We start from the raw sequence: 15,192 nt of genomic DNA on the forward strand, positions 1-15,192 counted from the left end.
ATTACTGCCACATCTGGGTTTTCTCTTTTTTCTTCCCTATTTAAAAAGTCCCACAGTCCGTTCAGAGCCTTTAGGAGAGAGTGAGTCTGAATGGCAGCAAATGAGGAGGCCTGAGGCTGTTGCCAGCTGTGCTGTCCAGGCCCTGTTCATTCCCCCAGGGTGCTGCTTACCAGTGTGGGGGTTGGGAAGTCACCAGAATGTTGGGAGCAAATTCCCCTGGGATTTGCTTTGTTTGCTTTCACACTTTCACATTGGTGTGCAGAGATGTCAAGACACAGGATAACCCAGGTCAAATGGCATGTAACAGAGCTAAGGAGAGAGCCTTGGACATTTCTGGCTGTTTGTCGGGGTCTACTTAACTCCCAGGACTGACTGTGCAACTGGGTCACCTCATGTTAACTTTGGGACACTTAGCTTTAAAGTTAACTGTTGCCACCTGGGAAGTGACCACAGAATTTTTCTCTCTACTCCCTTTTGAACTAGAGCTCAGTTTAAAGATGAAGGCCAGTGCTGCATGTTGTTTTGAGAATGATCTGGGAGACTCAGAGCTGTAATAATGCTGCAGGTGCTGGTTTTAGGGTCCTGAACTTTAGTAACGGATACCGTGATTTAGAAAGGGGCCTAGAAACCCTGAGGAGTGGCTCATGTTGCATGGACATTCCTGAAGACTAGATGGAACAAGGCCACAGTGGGAGGGGAGTAACCCAGGCTCTCTGTGTTTTTTGTTTGTTTGTTTGTTTGTTTGTTTTGTTTGTTTTTTTAACTTTCCTCCCCTAAGTTTTAGATGCTTCTGGATGTTCAATGCTAGCACCTTTACAGACTGGAGCAGCTCGATTTTCTTCGTATTTACTTTCAAGAGCGAGAAAAGTGCTGGGCTCCCACTTATTTTCTCCTTGTGGTGTTCCGGAGTTCTGCTCCATATCCACCAGAAAGCTGGCGGCCCACGGCTTTGGCGCATCCATGGCGGCAATGGTGTCCTTTCCTCCCCAGAGGTATCACTACTTTTTAGTGCTGGACTTTGAGGCCACGTGTGACAAGCCACAGATTCATCCTCAGGTAACTGTTGCAATCATTGCTTTAGAAGAGGTGGGGTGGGCAAGAAGGGAGGGAGGAGCATCTTGCTACCTGGGACCCAGAGCTATTTTCTCATGTCTTCCTGGGTTTTAGCTGTTCATCTGGAGTTTCTGCCTAGGAAGCAGGGCTTGGTCCAGGTATGCTAGGGCAAGGTAGACCTGAGAAGTCTCTGGGGAAAACTGGGCACATTGTTTTTTTCTGGTCTCAGCTTTTGGGAATCAAAATATTTCCTTCTCTTCCGTTCTCCTCTTTTCCTTTCTTTCTTTCTTTTTTTTTTTTTTAAGAGAGAGTGAGAGAGGAGAGAGAGAGAGAATTTTTTTTTTTAAAGAGAGAGAGAGAGAGAGAATTTTTAATATTCATTTTTTAGTTCTCGGCGGACACAACATCCTTGTTGGTATGTGGTGCTGAGGATCGAACCCGGGCCGCACGCATGCCAGGCGAGCGCGCTACCGCTTGAGCCACATCCCCAGCCCCAAGAGAATTTTTAATATTTATTTTTTAGTTCTCGGCAGACACAACATCTTTGTTGGTATGTGGTGCTGAGGATCGAACCCGGGCCGCACGCACGCCAGGCGAGCGCGCTACCGCTTGAGCCACATCCCCAGCCCTCCTCTTTTCCTTTCCTTTCCTTTCCTTCCTCCCTTCTTCTGCCACTGTCACTTGTTCTTTTAGGGGGTACTGTGGTAGTCAGCCTCCATATTGACCCCCAGTGATCCTTACCTCTTGGGATTCACACCCTTGGAAGTTTTCCCACACTGAACCAAGGATAGCCCTGTCTAAGCAATAGATTATAGCAGAAGAGACAACGTGTGACTTCTGAGACTAAGTTAAAAAAAAAAATTGCAGTTCACTTTATTCTTTTGGACCACTTGTCCTGGTGAAAGCCTGCCGCTCTGCTACACAGATACTCAAGCAATCCTGTGAACAGGCACATTAGAACTGAGGCTCTAATCCAAAAGTTACTACCAGTTTGGCAGCCATGTGAGTGAGGCATCTTGGAAGTGAATTCACTAGCTCCAGTCAAGCCTTCAGATGACTGCAGCCCCAGTGAACATTTGACTTCAACCTCAGGAGAGATCTTCAGCAGGCCAAGCCACTTCCAAATTCCTGACTCATAGGAACTTTAAGAAGTAACAAATGATTGTTGATGCTTTAAGCCACAAGTTTTGGTGTATTTGTTATGTAGCATTAGATAACCTGAACAAGTACTATTGTTGATCTTTTGGAAAAGAAAATTTCTTTTGCTTGCTTTTTTTTCCCCCCTTAGTCACCAGCTGGGTAAAAAGACCTTTTACCTTTAAAAGTTATGCTGCTAGGAAGCTTGGATTAATAGCAGAGAGACAACTATGCTGAATTATGTTTAAGTGCTTGGTGGTTGCTTTGAGGGAAGTGGTCAGGAGTCTATGTGGCAGTTCATTGCAATGGGCCTCGGATATGCCTGGCTCTAGGACTGTAACTCTTCTCTACAGGGCTAGGTTATATAGTATGTAATTTGGGAATGCATAGATTTATTGGTCTGGGAGCAGGTTACAGTAGGAGTAAGCAGGAAGAGGAGAAGAGGACCTTCAGCATTGGGTACTTTGGGGGTCCATTCAGAGATAAACTGGCTTTATTTCTCATGCCCCCTTCCCCCAGAAATGGGTCTGTCTTTAGAATGATAAATTATTTCGCCTAAAGCAGACATCACAACCCTTTTTTCCTTTCTCCTCTCCTCTTTCCTGTTCTCTGTTAAAATAATGGTGTACCTCAGAGGCATTGGAATCATGCCTGTGGAGGCCTTGGAAGACAAGCTGGATATGGATAATATCCTAAGAGAAGGAACTTTGGATAAAAGGGAATACAGCCTGGGAGTAAGCCACACTTAACTTTCTCTGACTTTTGCTCCTGCCTGTGCCGTAAAGTCTGATCTTTGCCTTCTCAAACTATTGGGGTTTCTCTGACATGGTGGGTGTGCCTGTGTGGTAGGTTGGGAGTTTTGGTTAAGTAGAGTCTTCTAAGTTGAGAATCAGAGAACCATGTCCTAACACTCCATTTCCCTTACAGATTAGGTTTCAGTCATTGAATAAGCCTTAATGGGACAGGAATCTAAAATTCAAGACATCTTTCTTACATGTGATTCATCCCTCTTCTGACCCTTCATAATTGTTTGGCACCTCTGTTATGGTATTTGCTGCTTACTGCTTCCTCTAGGATGTGCTTATGGATGTGTGTTCCTTTATCTTTTCAGTTAGATTATAAACTCGTAATTATGTAGCTCTGTTCTGATGTCCTGCAGAGGGTCTTGCCAGTGTTCCTGAAGATAGAGTCTAATTTGTGTCTCATTTGTTTGTTCAGGTTTTTGGTTTTTTTGGGGTACCAGGGATTGAACTCATGGGCACTTGACCACTGACCCACATCCCCAGACCTATTTTGTACTTTATTTAGAGACAGTGTCTCACTGAGTTGCTTAGCACCTTACTGTTGCTGAGGCTGGCTTTGAACTTGAAATCTTCCTGCCTCAGCCTCCTGAGCCACTGGGATTACAGGTGTACACCACCATGCCTAGCTCAAAAAATTTTTTTTCTTTTTAAATACATTTTTTAGTTGTAGATGGACACAGTACCTTTATTTTATTTGTTTATGTGGTGCTGAGGTTCAAACTCAGTGTATCATACATGCTAGGCAAGCACTCTACCACTGAGTCACAGCCCCAGCCCCTCAATTGGGTTTTTAAGTGTCACCTTTTAATCTCTCTGTCAAACTATTATTCTTTTAATGTATCTATATATCTATCTATTACAATGCTGAAGATATAGTATAGATTTAAATCACTGTATCACAAACTTTCTTCTTTTAGACACCAGGTTTTTCCAGATTCAGGCTAAGTTAGAACCTCATGCTGTTTACCAGGATCTGAGCCTGATTAAAGATTACCTCCAGAATCAATGAACCCTGATGATGTGATTCCAAGGGCACTTAAGGAATTGGCTGCCCTGGTTCATTATTAGCAAAGCATTAGCTGTTGCTTTAGAGAACTCAGGAAGTAGCATTTGCTATCTTATCTTTAAAAGGGGAATACGAATGATCTTGGAAATTATAGACCTGTTAGTTTACTGTGATTCCAGAGAAGATACTTGACCTGATCGTCAGATAATCAATCAGCAAACAGCTAGAAGAGCGTGGGGTACTGAGTAATAACTTACATGGGTTTGTGAAGAAGAGCAAATCTTGTCAGATCAATCTAACTTCTTGCTGTGACATAGTGATGGATTTGAGTGCATCTAGGGCAAGTGATAAATGTAATGTATCTCAACTTCATTAAGCCTCTACAATGCTCTGATCAACAGGTAGGAAGGTGAGTTTAGGGCCACACATCTATGTTGGACTACTCTTTGGATCACCCTCAGAAAAGGGATAGGCAGCTTAAGACCTGTTGTTATTAATAACTTAAAGCCTCCCCCCTCTTTTTTGGTGTATTTGTGTGGGGGTCTTCTTTAGGGATTGCAAGTAGCAGGCTCATCATAGGGTTCAGGGAAAGCTAAGAAAATAGATTACTGAAATTTTTAGTTTCAGGTAGGACAGCATCCTTCTAGTGAGTTCATTATAGGTCAGGTTCTCATTAGAGCCTCTGTGCTGTTTCTTTAGGTCTTATAGTCAGCATGGGAAATGGGGGAAAAGGATAAAGTGTGGTTGAGGGGAACAAAAATCATTTCAGGCAAAAAAAATGATATTTAGTAAGAAAGAAGAGGAATGGACTACATTTTGGGCAACTGATTTCTCATCCATACTAAATAACTTCATCATGTGGGAGTAGTTGTTCCAAGGAGTATGATAATAACTTGCTCTTCATTTTAATCAGGACAAAAATAAATTTAAATGGAAATAGGAAAGTTTGAAATTTGAGATGAGAAGGAACTTCCAAAGAGAATAAAAGGCTAGAATGTTCTATGCAAGTCAGTTAGAAGGTCAGCTTTCCATAGTGCTCTCTCAGAATGGAGTGATGTCTCTCCTCTTGACAGATTCTTTATGGGTAAAGTTTGCCTGCCTCCTGTGGGTGGAACTGGGATCATGAATGAAAACCATCACAGCTCCTCTCTTGACCAGCTCCTAAGAGCTTTCAATACCCATGATCTCTGCCTAGTATACTTTTGATTCTTCTAGAGTACATCATGACTCTGGGTGCATAGGAGGCAGAAACAGGTTTTGGGCCAAGGCCCTTTGGAGGCTTGCATGGGCTCATCTGTCTCTGGTTTTCAGAAATCCCTGAGTCAGCTTATTGGGACTATCCTCAAGGAATGCCATCATGAAAATCTAACAGGTGTAAGCTCTGTCGTACTTGGGTGAGTAACAATATTGGTTATAAATATAGTAAAACATCTGGTATTTTCCATTTGTCAGCGTTTTTGTTGTTTATTTTTGCACTTTGTTCAACTAGGTGAAACTGCAGTGGTTGGTTTGCCAATAATAGGCTTTTGTGTTCTGGTTGTTGCACACATTTTATTTGTTTTACATGTTTTGCTTCAGATTAACATGATAGGTGTTCCTCAAATATGAAACTATTGTTCATTGGAAAACATTTTTTCACTTAAATGTTAATTTAGATAGTTTATAATGTATTAAAGTCTCTAAGTTTCAGGAACATAGCTCCTTTCTTGTTTTAGGAATTGTTTCCTGATATAGAAGTAGATTTTTATCTGGTTTAGGAGAATAGTAGCTTCTTTGTCCTTACTAGCAGGGGTTCACTTTGCTTATTTTGGTGTGGATGTGCATGGAATGATAGTTGTTCTGACCCTGAGGCCCAGAGAGCAGCCTGAAAGCTTTGGTGGGATCTTTAATTGTGCATCTTTAACCTCAGGGCAAGTTCTCTCACCACCTCAGTGTTCAGAAGAGACAAAAGTAAATGTAAGTGAGGAAAATGAGGTATAGGCCACAGCTCATGGGGAGGAGGAAGTAACCTCATCTGTCTGGACAGCTAGTAAGGGAGGGGGCAACGCAGCTCTCCCCATTTGGGGAGCTGACATCCTGGCTGCTGCCTCCCTAAGTCCTCTCTGGCCGTTCCATCAGGCTCCTGGGTACTGCTTTTCTCAATGCTCTACAGCAGCCCTGCCTACTGTTTTCCTTCTCATCTGTATTCAAGTGCCCTTAACTTTGGAGAAAAATGACCTTTGGGGTTGAAGTTTTCTAGTGTTTGGTCTTTGTCCACAGGGGCTTTTTTTTTTTTCCCCTTTTTATAGAAACCTTAAAGAGACTCCATCTGCATTTCGAGTTAGAACTACTGAGTAAAAGAGTTTCTTTTTTATAGAAAATTGTCCAGATGCTAGGTTATTTTTGGAGGGCAGGATGGGGGAAGGGTTGATGGTGATAGAGTAGAAGGAATAATATAGAGAGGCATTTGGAGGATTTCAATATGACCTAGAGCTGAAACATCATTACAGTCTTTTGTGAAAGAGATAATTTGGAAAACTTTACAGGAAATTGATTAAGATCCCTACAAACCAAACTTTATCAATTCCCTTTCTGCTCCATTCAAAGCTGAAAGTCAGGAATCCCCTAACCCACCCCTTCACCTCCAAAGACAAACATTGTTCTTTGCTGCATGGGTAGCTTTTCCCCTTCTCTCTATTCTTGGTTCCTTCAGTTTCCAAGTAAACAGAAAGGCAGTGCCCTAGAGAAAGAACCCACCTTTTCCTTCCATTAAGCTTATCCCAGTAATAGCTCCTCCAAGTGGGACAGGTTGGGCCAGGCCTTTGAGCGGGAGTGCCTAGCTGTTGAATTCTGGTCCTTCTGCCTGTGGCCCAGTCAGCCTGCACTTTTTTCTATACAAACAGGCGAAGATGCTGACGCTATTCTTCTAAACTGGGAAATGAAATGCAAAACCGACGTTAATATAACATTATGGTTGAGATTAAATGCACCAAAATCAGGAAATTCAAAGTTATGCTTCCCACAGCAACTATAATTCAGCCTCATCTGGCGTGTGTAGTATTTTGTGTTACTGTGGATGGTGTTATATGTTAAGACATTAAAGTTAACACCATAAGCAGAGCACAAAATGCTTGAGGGGGCTGAGTTATGATGACTGTGTGAGCCGTAAGTGTTCTTGCACAGGCTTCCGACTCCTGGAATAATTTCTCCCCTGCCCATCAGACCAACTATTGCCTTTCTTTTTAGTTATATCTCTGTTTTAACACATCTTTTCTTCCAGGGTCACTATAAATGAATTCTGCTGTTGGGTGTTAGTGCTGATGGTGGGAATGGGATGGCCCACTAGGCCCTTTTGTCCTTTTTGTCACTGCCTCCATAAATGTGGTGCTTCCCCCTCCCCTTCCACAGGCTGCTGTTTTCTGGTGGTCCCCCACAGGGATGGGCCTCCCCATAACACCTACCCTCCAACTCTTCCTACCAGCTCCTCACTAGCACACTCTGAATGGGAACAAGCATTTGCTGGGTCCAGGCCTTGGCAGTGTTGTAATTCCTTGTGAAAGCTGAAGGGCTCTTCTTTATTTGGAGCAGACACAGTATAGAGGTAAAACATACATCTCAGGACACGGAGTACTGATACGTGGTGGTGCTGCTTTCTGTGTTTGCCATAGCAAGGCACCATGGAAGTGGGTTTATTTGCTTTATTCAGACTGTTTCTTCACCTTCTCCAGGGTTTATACCTTTAAGCTGCCATGGTGTATAGTTAGGCCATGGAGTTGCCTGGGGGTGGGACCAAGAATTTTCCTTGGGGAGCACTGGGTCACTGGTAACAAAATCACCACATAATTTAGTGTAAATCAAGAAACATCCCCCATAGCTTCTTATTATCCTCTGGCCTCCCCTGGGCTGAGACAGCTGTTGGAATGCAGATTTTGTTAGGCACTAGGCTTAGTTTGGTGTGATGAACAGCTCTAAAGAATAGGACCATTGATAAATGGTGAATGAAATCAGGGACTGTAAAATAACAGTGACACTGAGCTGTTTTTTAAAGTTTTTATTGGACCTGACAAAACCAACTAAAAGAATGGGGAGGACTTCATTGTCACCACCTTAGAGATAATGAAAAGACCTATTTTTGCTCTTGGGATAGCACCTATAGTGGTATAAAGACAAAAAATAGTCTTACCTTCAAGAAGCTCAGAGTCCAGGAACCTGTGACCATCATCAGGCAATATAATAATTATTATTACACAGGCAAGTATTGGTATAGTGGGGACACAAAGAATGAGAGTAATCAGCCCCATTCTCATTGTGTCTGTGTGTGTGGGATGTGTGATGGTTTTATATTATAAGAAGTTTAGGAGACCCAGGAGGGCTATGTAGGCCGGAGGCCTCACACTGTTATAGCAGGGATAAAAGAAGGGGCTCACAGAGTAAAAGTCGGATGAATTGACCTAAGTCTGAGAAAATTGACCTTGCTTATAAGCTTGTTTGTAGGACATTTGAAAATTAAGGAGAGGGAGAATGAAGACTTTGAACTTGGTGAATATTTCACTGTTGAGTTGGTTGGATTATCTATATCAGTTATATGTATTTTTCATTTTCAAGATAGAAGTTCTTACTGGGATGTTGTGGGAATATGAACGCTATAAGTGGCTTGAGAGAATTTGAGCCTATAAAGTCTGGGCAAAATGGGTGAGGGTCAAAGTGGAAATTTGTGAGCTGAGGCTCTGAGGCATTGTCAGGGAAGCCAATCAGATATCTCAGCTGTCATTGAAGTTAGCAGTTAGGTGGACTGGTAAGTCTCTAGGGAGAGACAGTAACTTCTCTGTTACTGTCTCCCTTCCCTTATACTGGGAATTTGGATTTGGATCTGCTAGGACCCATCTTCAGTAGACCAAGGAGGTTTAAATCCTTCAAACAGTTAAACAGCTGGCTGGCTGACATTAAGAGATGTGTGGAATGAAGAATTAATGAAGAGGCAGGAGGGTCTGGGTTGCAAGAAAAGATTGGAAAACGTAGAGGTGACAGGAGGGTGTGAATTGAGTGCTACCTCTGAGCTCCAGCAACAGGTGCTCAGCCATAGAAAGCAAGCCAGCAAGTCAGAAAGTGGTGGGTGGGGGAGTGAAGTCCAAAGGATTTCCTGTCTCCATCGTGTCTTGTCTTTTCTCTCCCCTCAACTGATTACACATTTTTTTTTTTTTTTTTTTTTGTAGACCAAGCTCAGTTATTTGATGTGAGGAAACTGATATTCGAGATGCTTTCTCCATCTCTGTCTCATTGGAAGAAAGGATCCTGCATCATTTTTATTAAGATGCCATTGGGATGATTATTTTTTATCCTCTTATCCTGGGTGTTCGTAGTACTTAAAAAGCCCCCACAGCCTTTCATTTATGTGATGAGTTCTGAGCCCCAGAATTGAGAATTGAGAGAATTGAGCCATAGCCTTAAAAGCCGGAGACAAGAGTCTTCCCAGATTGATACCCCGACCTCCCCACCCCCCAGTCTGCAGCAGAAGGATGAGCAGGCTGGCCCAGGCAGAGGGGGTTTGTCTGAAGTGCATCCATAGACAAAGCCCTAATAGATAGGTGCTGAGAGAATAAGAAAGGAGACAGATCAGGAAGGAGACCTTGGAGGAAGAGACAAACATCAGGGAAGCTTTTATTCTGAAGTAGAGGAGCCTTGAAGTAGGCTACTGTTTGGGTCCTGTTCTGCATGTAGTGGGCCAGTGAGAGATGTGGAAGGTCTGTGAACAGCAGAACAGTTCTGTTACATGAGAGGCTCTACTTCTAGTGTGGTGGTCAGTGTCTAGTTCCTGGGGAGCCCTTCCAGTTAAGGGCTGATCTGAGGGCTACATGCTGGCAGAGGCTCTTATTTGGAGATGCTAGTATTGCTCAAGGTAAAGACTGCACAGTGCAGAGTCCATGGTGAGGTTGGGGGCAAAGTTAGTGAGCCAGAAAGGAAGTTTAAATGTGTTGTTGAATGGAAGGGAAAAAATAGAAATAGCAACAGAAATTCATGGGAACAAAGAGGAAGATGTTCCAAGGGTTAAAAATGGGTGTAGAGAAACTTGTTTGAATGTATTACTTGAGAGAGATATTAGAGGGCTGGACTAGGGCAGTGATGATGGAAATAGAAGTTATGTGTCATAGCCCTTAGGTGTGCTGGGAAAGAAAGAAAAGCATGAGAGCCATGCTCTTACCTAGCTCTTAACTCCCTTGGATTGTAGTGGGCTACTGGGAAGTAACAGGCACTGTTACTTCAAGAGATTGATAGGGAGTGGAGCTTGTTGTAAATGGGAGCTCAGAGTTTAAGATCCACATCAAAGAGAACTTACAGGGGGGCGACTGTTTCAGGTGAGATCCTTAGTGGTAGTATAGGCAGTAACCCCTCTAAGATCTGTTTGAGACACTTTTTGGCCATTAGACTAGAAGAGGTAGGTAGTTGTGGTTAGATAAGATAAAAATTAGCTAGAAAACTTGGAATTGTTTTTGGCCTGGGGGGTACCAGGGATTGAATTCAGGGGTAGTCAACCACTGAGCCACATCCCCAGCCCTATTTTGTATTTTATTTAGAGACAGGGTCTCACTGAGCTACTTAGTGCTTTGCTGTTGCTGAGGCTGGCTTTGAACTCTTAATCCTCATGTCTCAGACTCCAGAGCTGCTGGGATTACAGGTGTGCGCCACCATGCCCAGCAAAACTTGAAATCTTGCTCTCCAAAATTATGATAAAACAGAAAGCCCTGATTTGAGATTGTGGTCCAGGGACAATATCTTCTTGTTCATAGGTACTTTTCCTGGCACTAGTAGAATTAAAAGGTAAACTGATAAACTGAAAGGGATTGGTAGTTAGTTGGGGCTGGGAAAGGTAAGAGCTCATGAATGGGCTGAACCATGCAATTTTGAAAAAGTCTACTTTGACTGGAAAGGAAACATGACTAGAGTACCATTGTCAGGGGAAGCCCCCAAAGGAAGCTCATGGTGATGATGTAGGATTGGGTGTTGGTAACAATGGCAAAGAGTCCCCAGGTTGGTGCCTCATGATCTGCAGGAATTTCTGTGATCCTGTTCCAGATTTGTGGTCAGTGTTAGAGAAGCATTTCTTAGAACTAGAAGTGGCAAGACAGACTTGATAAGCTCCTGACTTGTGTCTGAGAGTTCTTCATAGAAGAGGTATCCAAACCTTCTTTATGGTCCATTTGGACAGAAACAAGGTGTTCTTCTGGAAGTTTCAAAGAATAGTATGCTGAGCACTGTGAAGGTAGTTGATGTCCAGGTCTGCCTAAGGTGGCAGGCATCACCACAATGAAGAAATCTCTTGATAGCTCCCTAACAGAGATGTACAGCTTGCTCTATTAAGTTCTGGATGTGACATGCCAGTTTTTCTCCCTAAGCTCTTGGCATCAAGGAAGATGAAATTTGATGGCAAGAGCCAGGGATGGTTGGCAGATCTAAAGGACTTTCCCCAGGGGGGCTTAAAAGTGGCCAGAGTAAGGGTTTATTCTGAGAGAAAATGAGAGCCTTGAGTTCTGATTCTTACTTGGTCACTGTCTCTGTGGCAAGGAATGTAACATAGATGTTCTAGACTATTGCACCTTTGCTATTCAAAGTATAAACTGTGAACCAGCAGCGACCACTTTACCTTTTTTTTATTTTTTAATTTTTTTTATTTTTTAGTTTTCGGCGGACACAACATCTGTTTGTATGTGGTGCTGAGGATCGAACCCGGGCTGCACGCATGCCAGGCGAGCGTGCTACCGCTTGAGCCACATCCCCAGCCCCACTTTACCTTATTAGAAGTAGAATATCAGGCCCTATGCCAGAGCTAAATAGAATTTGCAGTTTAACAAGATCTTCAGGTAGTCTGAAGACTGAGAAATGCTATTCTAGTCTGAACCAATACTTCTGAAACTTCAGTAAGCATCAGAATGACCTGGAGGGTGGATTAAAACAAAGATTGCCCCCCTTTGCCCCAGCTTCTGATTCAGATAATCTGAGGTAGGGGCCAGAATTTGCATTTCTAACAAGTTCCTAAGTGATGAGATGCTGCCTTTGAGGAACTGTGGTTTGAGAACCACTGACTGCCTTAACTTTCTCATCCATAAAATAGGGGAGTAATTCCTGCCAGCTAATGGAGATGTGGGATCCCAGGAGCTAATGTGTGAGAAAAGGGTTCAGCGCACAGTGGGCAGGATGACAGACTGTATATTCTTGCTTAGTAGTTTGATTTTTTAAATCTGTCATGTCAGCCCATTTTCTGTACTGACTTTTGGCCATCAGATGTGGACAGAAAAACAGGGAATCTGTGAGCTACCCTATGGGGAAATATCAGCAGTTTCTATGGATGGGAATTACTGACCAGGCCTTCCTGAATCCCAGCCAGCTTCTCTGGGCTCCTAGCCAAGTTGCCTGACCAGAACTCTCTGTGTGCCTGAGTGAACCTGGTTCTGTCTTGATCACCTGTTACCCCCAACTCTTCAACCATAGCCAGTGAATTGTTAGGACAGTATTTGGATTGACTAGAAAAATGGTAATTCTCTAATCAAGCCTATGATGCATCTTGTGATTCTGAGCAAATTACGTGACTTTCCCCCAGCTCTTTAGGGAGAAAATAATTGAATAGGCATTGAATGCATGTGCCCAATTCCCAGAGTGGAGACTTTGGGCCTCCAGAGTGAGAGGAACTGAGGAAGAGGCTATTTAATCTAACATGTTGGTTAAACGTGGACTCTAGAACTGGACTGTGTAGATGTGAGTCTTATCTTCATCACCTGCTAGCAGTGTGACCAAGGGCAAGTTACTTTTACTCTTTACTGCCTCGGTTGCCTTATTGTAAAAGGCAGTTAATAATAATACCAATATTATAGAACCAATATTATAGAAGGATAAAATTAACTAAGACGTGTAAGTGCTCAGAGCAGTGCCTGGCATATAGTAGTTATACGTGTTGATACTTATTGGTGGGATTAGTACTTAATATTATTTTGACCCATGGCATTGTGGGAAGCTATTGGTGTATAGCAGGAGGCTGGAAGGCAGACCCTACTTTTATGGAAGCATACTGAGAGTCATCTAGCCCTCTATCAACATAGTGGATAGAGTCAGGGCACTGCCCAGAGAGATTTGTTTGTCTTCCATTGGAATGGTAAGTTGAGCTTAGTACCCTTCCATTTCCATGCTTGCCCTTAGTGCTGCCTTCAGGGGACCTCTCCTGCACACAACTAAGATTCCTTTAAATTAATTACATGACAAATATATGCAAGTAGCTACAAAGAAATCATTTGGTTGTTTATTGCCCTGAAGGGTCAGCTTCACAAAAGGCCACTGATATCTGAAGTTCTGTATAATTAGGTATGTAAAAATGTTTGAACTGAAGCTGTTTCAGTGTCACCTGCATATAGAGGGAGACACAGGTGTGCACACCTCTAGGTGAGGATATGGTTTGTAAGGCTTTTGCTTCCCTTCACTTATTGATATTGTTGTTTTGAAAAATTCTGATTTTAGTAAAGGTAAATTACAGTTCACTCTGTATCCTCACCCTCTCCAATAAAGAATAGCAGTGTCTGTTTTCACCCTTGTTTCTATATTTTAACTGCTTTGGGGTCTTGGAGGATGGGTGGAGTGGAACATACAGGTGAAAAATCAGGCCTTTAAAGCTCTGATTTTGTACCATTCCTTGTTCTGAAACTTTGAGCATCAGCTCTCATCTGTCAAAGTGTAAATCAGCAATTAAAACCCAAACAGCCAAATGCCAAAGATGACCCGAAGCACAAAGCAACTGACAAACAAGTCCGGACAAATCGACGGGTAATTTATAAGCTTTGCCCTAAAATCTAATTATTTGGCAATTCGAATTTGCAGCCAGCCAGGGCTCGGCAATAAATTTAACCCGCCATAAATTATTTAGGAGCAGGCTGTGGTGTAAATCAAAACCACGAGTGTTTGTTTAAGAAATAAGCTCCTTGTGCATAAAATGTCTTTTTTTTTCCTCCAAGAGAGAAACTGTTAAGCAAACCATGCCCCATTGCCCAGTGCAGCCCTTATTTCCACTGTCCAAAATCACCTTTTCCCTATGGCCCAGAGACCCCCCTTGTTCCTTTGGAGAAAGGGCAAGCCTTTGCATGGGATTTTTATTCAAAACCACCCATTTGGATAAAACTCATCTTGTGCCAGGTACTCCTTTTTCTGTCTTAAGGTGTGATGTTGCTTTTGGATTTTATCAAAACTTTTCAGTGTAGGAGCAGGTGCGTTTTGGAATTTTTTTCAAACGGGAAGGAATAGATTAACTGTTACTGTCTTCAAATCGAGGAAATGCCAGTTCCATTTTAGATTAAGAGGGAAAAGCCATGAAAAATGATCCACTCATTCCCTTATTTCAGATAGGACCATGGAAACATCAGCTCAGACAGAGGAGAATCTATGCTTTGGAAAAAAGGGCTTGAATGCTCCACTATTAACCATTGTCATGAATTCCAGCAGTCTAATCTTAGTTCTTTCTGCTTAGAATCAGTTTTTTTTTTTTTTGTTCTATGTATGTGTGTGTTTGTGTGTGTGTGTGTGTGTGTATATATATGTTTTTTTTTTTTGTACCAAGAATTGAACTCAGGGGCACTTGACCACTGAACCACATTCCCAGCCCTCTTTAATATATATATATATATATATATATATATATATATATATATATTTTTTTTTTTTTTTTTTTTTTTAGAGACAGGGCCTCGTTAAGTTGCTAAGGCTGATTTTTGAACTGGTGATTCTCCTGCCTCAGCCTCCTGAGTTGCTGGGATTGCAGGCATGCATCACTGTACCCAGCTCCAAATATAATCTTATTGCTGCAGACAGTTCAGTGAAAGGGAATTTGAATACCCCAAAACAACCTACACATTTATTTCTTATAATCTACTGAAGGTGAGGTGAAATTTCTTGTGAAATGCTGTTTGAGTTTTGTCCTCAGTTTATCAGTGGAATCTGGGGTTCCTAGTTGAGCAATTTTAAAGCACCTGGGTTTAAAACCTCTGTTTCAACTCACTTAAAAAGGTAAAGGTGAATGAATACTTGCCTGGTTTTTCTCTTTTATTTCTCTGTCTTCTCTCCCCTTTAGAGGATTTGTAGTTGGCATTTTATTGAGAGAGACAATAGTTACAATAGGTTTGAAACCTCGGATACTTGACAAATTGAAATTCTGAGGATTTTTCCTCAATTGTCAAGTTGTAG

The 15,192-nt window shown here is 42.4% G+C and overlaps 1 protein-coding gene across 10 annotated transcripts in view; it reads left to right on the top strand.

Annotated features, from left to right (window-relative positions):
- Positions 1 to 15,192, top strand: part of ERI3 (ERI1 exoribonuclease family member 3) — a 133,631-nt gene that overhangs the window by 14,618 nt on the left and 103,821 nt on the right. For 4 of the 10 annotated variants that reach the window (XM_081307256.1, XM_081307259.1, XM_081307261.1 and 1 more), the window contains one exon: positions 779 to 1,056. The exons of 4 other annotated variants lie outside the window; for them this stretch is intronic. In XM_081307256.1, coding sequence (XP_081163382.1) covers positions 779 to 1,056 — 278 coding nt within the window. The remainder of the gene's footprint in view (positions 1 to 778; positions 1,057 to 15,192) is intronic. 2 more of the 10 variants (XM_081307258.1, XM_081307260.1) reach the window with 1 other exon arrangement.

Source organism: Spermophilus citellus, assembly GCF_964194105.1.
Source record: "Spermophilus citellus genome assembly, chromosome: 9".
In the NCBI taxonomy this organism is placed as follows: domain Eukaryota; kingdom Metazoa; phylum Chordata; class Mammalia; order Rodentia; family Sciuridae; genus Spermophilus; species Spermophilus citellus.